General features: G+C 44.8%; 1 protein-coding gene and 1 pseudogene across 4 annotated transcripts in view; one reads left to right on the top strand and one right to left on the bottom strand.

The window, feature by feature from the left end:
* Window positions 1-1,098: 1,098 nt before the first annotated feature.
* On the bottom strand, window positions 1,099-9,692 carry CHAMP1 (chromosome alignment maintaining phosphoprotein 1). Of its 3 annotated transcripts, none has more exons than XM_077814080.1 (2): window positions 9,375-9,692; window positions 1,099-4,823 (listed from the first exon to the last, which is right to left on the bottom strand). In XM_077814080.1, exon 2 carries the CDS (start codon window positions 4,758-4,760, stop codon window positions 1,944-1,946), a length of 2,817 nt encoding a protein of 938 aa, XP_077670206.1. In that variant the 5' UTR covers window positions 4,761-4,823; window positions 9,375-9,692; the 3' UTR covers window positions 1,099-1,943. The 3 variants fall into 3 exon arrangements, with proteins under 3 accessions (XP_077670206.1, XP_077670214.1, XP_077670224.1); XM_077814088.1 differs by lacking the exon at window positions 9,375-9,692 and adding an exon at window positions 8,825-8,997; XM_077814098.1 differs by lacking the exon at window positions 9,375-9,692 and adding an exon at window positions 7,586-7,599.
* The window catches only part of LOC144260308 (uncharacterized), a 35,538-nt pseudogene continuing 33,658 nt past the window's right edge, over window positions 9,281-11,160 (top strand). The window contains exons 1-2 of the transcript XR_013345013.1: window positions 9,281-9,406; window positions 10,089-10,284. The product of XR_013345013.1 is annotated as an uncharacterized LOC144260308 (transcript). The remainder of the gene's footprint in view (window positions 9,407-10,088; window positions 10,285-11,160) is intronic.

The raw sequence follows: 11,160 nt of genomic DNA, 5'->3' as shown, positions 1-11,160 counted from the left end.
TTAAAAAGCAACCAAAAAGCAAAAGAAACAACAAAAAGACAAGAATGTGCAAACCAACTTATTTGTGTTTCTATTCTGTTTAGGCTCAGTAAAGAATATATTTATTACTGAGTCTGCAAAAAAATCTCTACATAAATAAATTACAGTGATTTGGACATGTATATGTGAATATTTGTTTTTCCTAAAGTTAATTATTTTAGGAAAAACTGTCAGGGTGGCCACCAGCAAGAGTTGGTGGCTGCACTCTGAGGCCATGAAAAAAATTGTTGTGAGAACCCCTGGGTTAGAGACACCACCCCTGCCCATCCCGGCTAACAGCAATTGATGGACCTATCCTTCATGAATGTATCTAGTTCTTTTTTGAACTCTGTTATAGTCTTGGCCTTCACAACATCCTCTGGTAAGGAATTCCAGAGGTTGACACTGTGCTGTGTGAAAAAAGACTTCCTTTTGTTTGTTTTAAACCTGCTGCTTATTAATTTCATTTGGTGATCCCTAATGCTTGTGTTATGAGCCCACAAAAGTGACCTTAAAATCCGCATGGGATTATGGGAAAACTAGAAACAAATGGCCTGGTAGATTAGGTACTTGCCCTCTTTACAATGCAGGACTATTGTCTACAGTACAGCCTAGAGTTTATTGCTTTCATTGGAAGTAACAGGTTGACTTCCTACCATTAAACTGAAATGAAAATACACAGTCTGTTACTAATATTTATTCCAGTGTAAATGCATTAGTATGTGGCCAAAGCAGAGAAGGATAACTTACTGTATCTGATGGAAAATAGCAATGTCAGGTAAGTAACATCCAAAAATAATTAAAACAAAAGGATTGGAAATGGGACAAAACACTAAATAGTGTATGCCTTCCCTACAATGGTATATTACAGGTATTTTCCTCCTCTTATATTTAATGCTCCTTTCTAAAGTACAGACATGGGAGTTTAAACTGATTTTACTTCCATTAACAGAAAGCTATAATACCTACAGAAAAACTTCAGATTTATTCTGCACTGAATGCTGCTATTCAAAAGTATTTGAGACTACAACATAGCAGACTATCACAGGCTTTTCTTTGAAAGAATAGACAAAAACAATGTCATGTTCACGTTAGCTTTTTATTAAAAGATTGAAGCATAACATTTTACCAGATACAAGAAATTCAGTTTTCTCTGGCATACAAAACATTGGAGTCAACAAGAGAAAATTCTGGTTGCTGTATGTGTATGTGTGTGTATATATATATATATATATATACACACACACACACTAAATCTGATATCACTCCATCAATTTAATGTATATTAGCACATGCTTAAAACATGGTCAAAATACAATGTCACAAAATAAGTACCTTGACATTTTAGAAGTCTGAGATAAATCATTCAAAGAGGTGACAGCAGTGAATTTCCAACAAATGCTACACACTCAATCACAAGCTCAGGGCATAATTATTCCAGAAAACCAACATCATTTTTTCATGCCTGATTAATCACATTCAGTTTCACTGGGCTACTAATTTTGAGGCTTTGCTTCACATTTTAAAAAATAAGACATTTGAGAGATGTGAAAAACTAAGTTCAATCTTCACAGTAATATGATATGGGTTGTTTGCCACACCTCCACTTTATGGCCTGCATGTTTTACAACAATCTTTACAAAACTAGTTTTCACCCCTGTTTTGGTTTCAGAAATATAGCATCTCTGACGAATAAAGTATGAATCTACTGAATAATAATACAGGGACATGAACATGTATTTAGAACAACTTTTGAATAATACATCCTTTCAGTAATACAAGCTATAAGACAAGTTAAACACAGTACAATAAACCACGCATCTTTTGACTTGTCAGATCAGCTAAACTACTTACTTAGCTAACATACAGCAATACTTACACATTTTAGTAAATTAAACTCATTGAGTATAAGGAAACAAAAACAATCACATTTGTTCAAGAGGTTCAAGGCTGTCCAATTGCTTTTTATTTGTATCTTCACTATGACGGCTTTGGCAATGGGTTAAATGTTTCTTAAAGCCTCTGGGAAAATTTGATTCAAAATTACAGCGTGGACATTTAAGCAAACTTTGACCATGAGCAGCAACGTGGTTTTTAAGAAGGGACTCCAAAAGAAAAGCCTTTCCACATATTTTACATTTGTAGGGGCTTTGAACATTGTGCTTGTTAACTAAATGATGCAAAACAGCACCTTTTTTCATTGCACGACAGCAACAAATTTTGCAATAATACTTTCCCTTTCCACGCTTCATGTATTTTGCGATCTCTTCTTCTGAGATGAAAGCCTCTTTCTCTTCTGTAAATTGCAGTATGCACTGTGGCTGAATGGGAGTAGTTGCATCTATTTTGCTCTCTTTGTTGTAATCAGATGATTCCGTATCAAACTGTTCTTGATCACTATTTGATTCTTGTTCCTTTACCTCGACAGAATCCATCTCTGTTTTTCCACATTCACTGTTATTTAGTTCATTATCAGAGGTCTCCTGGTTTTCCTTCTTAGGCTTCTTTTTGGGGCATGAATACAACATATCTTCTGAAGGCTCCTTCACTAAGATTGACTGCTCTTCCTGAGACAATAGATCATCCAGTGTTTTTTGGTCTTCTAAACTCTGAGCTAGGAAATCACTCTCATCGGACTCAATAGGCATCTGGGGCTCAGCGGAAACAGCTGAAGCAGGTTTGAGAGGCTCAGGAAAAAGAACATTTTTCTGGACCTCAGAGGAAACAGAAGGAGCAGGTTTGTGGGGATCAGTAGAAAGAGCATGTTTCTGGACCTCAGCGGAAACAGCAGGAGCAGATTTCTGGATCTCAGAAAACAGAGCATGCTTCTGGACATCAGAGGAAACACCACATTTCTGAGGCTCAGTAAAGGCGGCTTGTTTTTGTGTCTCAGGGGAAACAGCAGAAGCAGGTTTCTGGGACTCAGTGAACAGGGCAAGTTTCTGCACCTCGGGAGAAACAGCAGGAGCAGGTTTCTGGGACTCAGTGAAGGGGACATGTTTCTGGATCTCAGGGGAGGCAGCAGGAGAAGCTTTCTGAGGCTCTGGGAAGCCAGTATGTTCCTGGACTTCAGGGGAAACAGCCGCAAGTTTCTGGGGCTCTGGGAAGAAGGCATGTTTCTGGACTTCAGGAGAGAAAGGAGCAGGTTTCTGGGACTCAGTAAAAAGGGCATGTTTCTGGACTTCAGGGGAAACAGTAGTAGCAGACATCTGAGGCTCAGGGAAGAAAGCACGTTTCTGGACCTCAGATGAACCAGCAGGAGCAGATTTTCGAGGCTCAGAGAAGAGGGCTCTTTTCCGGGATTCAGGGAAGAAGGCCCGTTTCTGTCCCTCAGGGGAAATGGTGGGGGCAGACTTCTGAGTCTCAGAGAAGAAGGTTGACTTCCGGGACTCAGAAGTAAGTTTCCAAGACTCAGGAGACATTGAGGGAGCAGGTTTACGAAGATCAGAAAACAGAGAAGATTTCCAAACTTCAGAGGAAACAGTGTGACTAGGTTTTCGGAGTTCAGGTGAGAGAGGGGGAGCAGACATCCAAGTATCAGGAGAAAGAACAGGTTTCCAGCCTTCAGGGTACACAGAGGAGATGGGTTTCCATGGCTCAGACGAAACAAGAGTAGATTTCTGGGGCTCAGAGAAGGATGAAGGTTTCCAAGGGTCAGGAGCAGGCCTCCGCGGCTCGGGGGACACCACCGGGGCAGGCCTCCGCGGCTCGGGGGACACCACCGGGGCAGGCCTCCGCGGCTCGGGGGACACCACCGGGGCAGATTTTTGGGGCCAGGGAGAGACAGCAGTGGGAGATTTCTGTAGCTCATGAGAAATAGCAGCAGCAGGCCTCCAGGGCTCAGGAGAAACGGAGGGAGCAGGCCTCCATGATTCTGGGGAAATTGCAGAAGCAGGTCTGCGGGGTTCAGGAGACAAAGCAGGAGCAGGCCTCCGCATCTGAGTCATATGCCTGCGGGGCTCCGGAGATACCGCCGGGGAACGCCTGCGGGGCTCGGGGGACACCGCTGGGGAACGCCTGCGGGGCTCGGGGGACACCGCTGGGGCAGGCTTCTGGGGCTCTGGAGACACCACTGGTGAACGCCTTCGGGGCTCAGGGGACACCGCTGGGGCAGGCTTCTGGGGCTCAGGGGACACTGCCGGGGCAGGCTTCTGGGGCTCAGGGGACATGGTTGGGGAATGCCTGAGGGAATCAGGAGACACTGCCGCGGCAGGCTTCTGGAGCTCAGGGGACACTGCTGGGGAAGGCTTCTCAGGCTCAGGGGACACCGCTGGGGAAGGCTTCTCAGGCTCAGGGGACACTGCTGATTTCTGAAGTTTGGGGGAAATAACTGGGTCAGGTTTCTGTGGTTCCAGGGAAAGGGCAGGTTTCTGTGGTTCAGGGGAAAGGGCAGGTTTCTGTGGCTCCCGAATGAGTGATGTTTTCACGGATTCAGTCTCAGCTTCTACCTGATCTTTCTGGTCTTCATTCCACTTTTCAGGTACTGCATGTTGAGATGTAATGTGATAATAAACGTTGCAATACATCTTGCTGGTAAAGAAACATTTGTGACAGTGGAACAGTTTTGCACTTTTCTGATAAAATATAAGTTTACCTAAACCAGCAGCATCCATTTCATCACAATATTCTGGGTGGATGGTACCCATATGAATTTGTATGTTTTCATAATCTGTCCCTCTGAAACTGCAGTGATCACATTCTAAATGCTCTGATGTTTTATGCAGTATCTGGAACATGTCCATTTTTATATGGTCCGTTGCAGCTTGCACAGCACTACAAGTCGAAAACAGCAAGCTTCTGTATTCCTGCAATAGAGGTAAAACATTGCATATTTAGCTCATACAATACAAAATTTACTTCTTTATTTTTTGTTCATTTTGAATCAGCTTGATGCACTTCTCCATTTCTAGAATAAAAATTAATCCCAGCAAGATCAAGCCAATCCAGACATTTACAAACCCTCAAGATAGTTACGAAAAGTGTCATCAGCAGCTGAATCTTTCTTTTACACAAAATCCACCTACTTCTCTTACATAGCAAATTGATATATCAATTTAACAAATTATTTTGCTCTGCGGGGAAAAATAACTTTTGCATGGCTATAACCTCCTGCATGAAAACATACAAATACAGATTTCCCCTTGGCCTGCAAGTCACGGCACATAGTGGAGTTTGTGCAAGTAATTTAAATTCTATTTCTGTTTACCAGGTGGGTCTGGTTGGTATATATTTATCAGTGGACGGACTTTGCAAATAAACCACATGCACAGGACCTATGTAACAAATATTTAGCTCATGGCACCATGTTCATCTGACAAACATTTCTTTGCTTGATATGAGAATACTTATACTACATTTCATCTGAAAAGTAGAACCACTTTCAAAAAGTTAATCTTTGCAAAACCACTCTAGGACTGTTATCTTCATTTTACAGATTAATAAACTAGAAGGAGAAATTAACCATCTGAGACAAGTCCACATAAGCATTTCATAAAGCTGGAACAGAACCATGAGGTCCTGACTCTCAGTCAACTGCTCTATTCACTAAACCCTCATTTCCATACAGTAATTATTTTTCATGGAAAACCACATTTGTGACACACAGAATGACTGTCAATTAAAAAACCATGCTGTTGTCTGAAGTTTACCTGCTGTTGTTACATTTAAGATTACCAACATTGAAAAAGCAGAGAAAAAAATTTCTTTTTCAGTTTTTGTGCATTTCACAGCCCTTTGTATAGGTGGTTTCTCCAGTATGTATGGGTCTTTCACACAGTGGAGGGGAATAAATATATTTATAAAATAAAAAACTGACTGTAAAACCAAAACAAAATCACAGAGATTAAGACAGATGCAGCAGAGTAGGCAACAGGGGATGGATCACTCTATGATTACGTAACCAATTCATCCCCTCTGGGGCACCTGGCACTGGCCATTGTCAGACAACAGAATACTGGGCTAGATGGACCTTTGGTCTGACCCAGCATGGCCGTTCTTATGTAACTCATTAAAGAAAAACTGACTAGATTTCACCTGATAGTGTCTCCAACGATGAAAAGTGATAGTGTGATAACAAGATGTCCAGATAAATTATTGCTGTAAATAGAAGACCCAATCTAACCATATCCCATCAACCATTTTCACCTATTTTCATCGGTGCTCTTGTACTGGGAGAGGAATATGTGTGTGGTAGTAAATTATTAATAATAATGTTAATATTATTAATATTATTCATTTGTATTGAGGTCGTGTCTAGAAGACCTAGTCTGGAAGTAAGGTTGAGTCACTGCTCTAGGGCTGACAAAAAAAATCCTTCACATATGTACAGAAAAATGGTTGCCCAATTGTACACTTCTGTATCAAAAAATAATTCATCTACCTAAAAGATGAAAGCTTTTTTTTTTCTGGAAGACATGGCTTTGATATACACACATTTTGAAACCACAGAATCTGAACTGGAAACGTGGGTTAAAAAAAATCTTTGAGATTTTATTATTTATTTTAATCCTTACTAGAACTCTGGATCGCCTACTACCCATACTAAATGTTCAATCCTTTTATGAACCCTGCTAAACTGCTGGTTTCAGTATATCTTGTGGCAAGAAGTTCCACAGACTAAATGTACTTTATGTGCAAACTATTTCCTTTGAGCTGTTTTAAATATGTTGCTTTTTAATTTTATTGAACACCATATCCTTTTATTGCGAGAGTGGGTGGATAAGATGGGTCCATTTACCTTTTCCATACCACTTATTATACATACCTTTATTATATCCCTCTCTATACTAAACCATCCCAAATCTCTTCAACATCTTTTTATATGGAAGCTCTTCCATACCCCTAAATATTTTTGTCATCTGTCTCTGAGCCCTCTCTCTTCCTCCCTTCATGTCCAATCATTTTCAGAATTTCTTGACACATGGCATATTACTAACCCTTCTTGGGAGGTTGAATTATTTTGTACTTCAATACGTTTTATATTTATAGGAATTTCTGTGGTTTGAGACTACTCTTTGGCTTTCATTGTCTCCCAAATGAAAGGATAAAAATAAGGTGAGTCTGTTACAGAGTGGGATCAGACTGCGTCAAATTTGTGCTCAATTTTTTATTGTAACCACCACATCATGCTACATGTTTAACAAGTGCAATGTCGACCAAGGGCTTGTCTACACTGGCAATTTACAGCGCTGCAACTTTCTCGCTCAGGGGAGTGAAAAAACACACCCCTGAGCGCTGCAAGTTTCAGCACTGTTAAGCGCTAGTATAGACAGGGCACCAACGCTGGTAGCTATGCCTCTCGTAGAGGTGGTTTTTTTTAGAGCGCTGGGAGAGCTCGCTCCCAGCGCTGCGCTGCGACCACACAAGGCCCATTAAAGTGCTGCCACAGCAGCACTTCAGCATTGCCAGCATAGACTAGCCCTAAGTCTATGTCTACATTACAGACATTAGAATGGCACAACTGTACCACTGCATGCAGCCATTCTACACACTGACGGCAGAGAGCTTTCCCATCAGCATAATTAAACCATCCCCAACAAGCAGCAGTGGACCGGGGCGGTTTGTTTACCTGCCGTGTCAGCAGGTTCGGCCAATCGTGGCTCCCACCGGCCGCGGTTTGATGTCCCATGTACTGTGATTTTTTTTAAATTTAAATTATTATAATAGATTATAGTAAACTTAGGGTTAGCATAGACTGAATTTTAAATAGATTTATTTTAAAGAGAAAAATGTATTTAACAAATAAAAATATGATTTAAATAAAAAACAGTCCCTGTGATGCTCTTTTTCAAGTACATTGCATGAGGATACTGAATTGGCTGAAAATTCATCCCATGCCAGACAATTAGTTTTCAGAAACATTTATAATATAACAAACAACAACATTTTCCTGGTAATGTAAGGCTTAGAATCTAAGTTTAGCAAAAAATTAGATTAATTTAGCTTTAAAGACAGTTAAACTGGAAAGAAAAATTAAATTGGCAAAATCCATATATAATCACATCCGAACATATTCTCCTTAACTCTTATCTCTCTTACTTTATTGCATCTTAATTTCTTTCCTTACTGACTGTTCTAACTCCTTTACTTAAGATCTCCCGAAGAAACTGCTACTCAGGCACCTGCACCAACTACTATATGCTACTGCTGCCCACCTTCATAGACATCCCAAAAAGTGTGCACATATCTCACACAAACTATTTCAGGATCCACTTCTAAAACACCACTCAATAGACTTGCTCCAGCCTTCCTCATATGCCTGAATACATAATCCTGGTGTGGCCAAACCGTGTCTCATGAGCCACATGACTTTTTTACAGTTAAAGTGAGTCTCTCAGAGCCCAGGCCACTCTCAATCCTTCGCCTACCAGATTGGGGGATGTGGGGTGTGGAGAGAAGAGAGCTCAGGGCACCTGCCCTGCAGCGGGGTAGTGGGATTAGGGACTTAGTTCCCCTCTCTGCAGAGGGGGAACTAAGGGCTTTAGCTCTGGGAGGGGATGTTGGGGCAGAAGCGCTGCGCCCCAGCAGGCTCTGCCCTGCAGGGCAGGTTGTGCATTTCTTGCAGCTCTAGAACGTCTGAAGATTATTGTATGCGGCTCAGCTCAGAGGATCAGTAAATTTGGCCTCCCTGACATAATTTGCACCGATCCCTACGGAACTGATGGGATGATATAGCCCATCAAGTTGATTCTAACAACAAGTGACAGGGACAGTCCCTTAAAAATTGCACGCTGTAGAGAAACTCCTTTACTTGAAAACACATATCCTAGATTATTAAAAATGAAGGAAAGTTTGCAATTCAGCTAACCTGTCTCTATTTCTGGCAGCTGTTTTTTGTTTGTTTTTCTCGTCACTGGGGCAAGGAAATCGGCTGCACGCTCAGGTCTCGGCGCCGCACGGCGCGGGTTTCAAAGGCTGCTGTTTACACCAAGTACAGCTTTCACCATTTTTTTTTTTTAGTATTTTGATTCCGCGTTTTCTATTGCCGTTAACCTCAATATAACCCGGGGGGCGGGCTGTGTGGAGGGTTCACGCATTTAAAGGCTAGGACCAACCGCGCGGGGGTGGGCCGAGGGGGGGGATTCACGCCCCCGCACGGGGGCAGCCCCCTCGCACGCCCGGCTCGGGGCCTAGCGAGCAGCAGCCCGGGGGCGTGTGGGGGGAGGGGATCCCGCAGAGCGGGGGAGGGGCCTGAGCGCGAGTCCGACCGGCCCCGACCGGCCCCGAGCGCGCTACCGGGGGCGGGTCTCCAGCAGGAACGGCCCCGGCACGGTGGGGGGACGGAGGCCTCGGTCCCGCGCCTGCCCGGAGATGGTTCCCCCCCGCCCCGCCGCAAGCCCTTTCCCGGCCGGACTCACCGCGGCGGCGGAAGGGGGGGGACTCTCTCGAGGTCGTTGTTCCCGCGGCTCCGGTCAGGCGGGGGCTCCGCGCGCGCGGGCAGACCCCGGGCTGGGCGCGGCCCCTCCAATGGCGGCGGCTCTTGCTTCCGCAGGCCGGGCTGAGGGCGCCACGGGCGGCGATGGGGAGGGGGCGGGGGGGAAGAATAGGGGAGGCGCGCGCGGCCGCCCAGTGGCGGCTTTATTGGGTCTCCGGCCCTTCCCGCTGCCCAACCGGAAACGCCGCAGCTGTCTCTGCCCCGCCCTCCGCCGCGCGAGACCGCAGGCGTCCCTGGAGAACGTGCCGCGGCCTTCCGGCGGTGTGCGCGTGCGCGCGGGGGGCGGGCCGATGAGACCGCTGCGGCTGGAGCGTGTAGCGGGGGCAGTTCGGGTGGGGAGAGAGCGCGCGGGGGCCGTTGCAGGAGGGGAGGCTGCTGGGAGGCCCCCGTTGGGGGTGTGGCGCGCGCGTGTGCAAGGCTCGGGCAGGCGCCGCACGTGCAGCAGCCGGGCAGGGCCCGTTCTAGCTCCTGTTGGGGCCAAGGGCCGCTGGCTGCGGTGGGAACCTGCTGGTGCCTAGTGAGGGGCCTTGCTGATGTGATTGCGGGGGAGGTGGCCCCTCGTGGGGGGGGGAGCATCTGTTACACACTCTCAGCCTGTGCCAGTGTCTCCCACTGACTGCTTCCCCTCTCCCCGCAGCCATCCTTCACATCCCGGGGTTTCTTCTTGCTCCCTCCCCAAAGGCTCCCTGAGGCACTGGCTACACTGGGAATTTCCCCTGGTTTCGAACTGGGCTGCACCCTACGGTTGCGACTCCAGGCTTTGCTCGCCTACATGTGGTGTTTGCACGTTCTGATATGCCAATGTCTAGAATTGGGGCAAATGCCCAAAGCAGGTAAGCCTGGAGACCCAGCATGAGACTTAACTGGCTGATGTGGGTTTGGCTTTTGTTTTTGACAGAGGGGCTGAAAATGGAACTTAGAATGTGTGGTGCTGGCCCACCAGTTGCCAGCTCGTGCCTAGGTCTCAACTGAACACTGACAAAATGCCTGGCATCAGTCCGGCTCCCGTTTGTGTTAGTAACGCCTAAAATAGGTGTTCGTAAGAATGTGTTTAGTCTTTATTGACTGCATGTGACTAGCTGCAAGAGACATTAAGGGCACAAGAGCAAACTATCCCACTTCATAGGAAAGATGGGAAGTATGGCAAGAGACCACGCTGGCTTAACCAGGAGATCTTCAATGATCTAAAAATCAAAAAAGAATCCTACAAAGAGTGGAAACTAGGTGAAATTACAAAGGATGAATATAAACAAATAATACAAGTATGTAGGGACAAAATTAGAAAGGCCAAGGCACAAAACGAGATAAAACTAGCTAGAGACATAATGGGTAACAAGAAAACATTCTACAAATATATTAGAAGCAAGAGGAAGACCAAGGACAGGGTAGGTCCGTTACTCAATAAGTGGGGGTGGGGGGGAGAATAATAATAGAAAATGTGTAAATGGCAGAAGTCCATAATGACTTTTGTTTTTTACCAAGAAGGTTGGTGGTGATTGGACCATAGTGAATAGTGAATGCCAGTAAAAATGAGGTAGGATCAGAAGAGGCTAAAATAGGGAAAGAGCAAGTTGAAAATTACTTGGACAAATTAGATGTCTTCAAGTCACCAGGGCCTGATGAAATGCATCCTAGAATACTCACGGAGCTGACTGAAGAAAAGGAGTACTTGTGGCACCTTAGAGACTAACCAATTTATTTGAGCATGA

Source organism: Eretmochelys imbricata, chromosome 1 (genome assembly GCF_965152235.1).
Source record: "Eretmochelys imbricata isolate rEreImb1 chromosome 1, rEreImb1.hap1, whole genome shotgun sequence".
Lineage (NCBI taxonomy): Eukaryota > Metazoa > Chordata > Testudines > Cheloniidae > Eretmochelys > Eretmochelys imbricata.
This window is presented reverse-complemented; position numbering and strand designations above follow the sequence as displayed.

What these genes read in the sequence shown, in the direction of transcription:
- CHAMP1 (XM_077814080.1), bottom strand. Translation starts at nt 4,760, where the DNA reads ATGGACATGTTCCAGATACTGCATAAAACATCAGAGCATTTAGAATGT.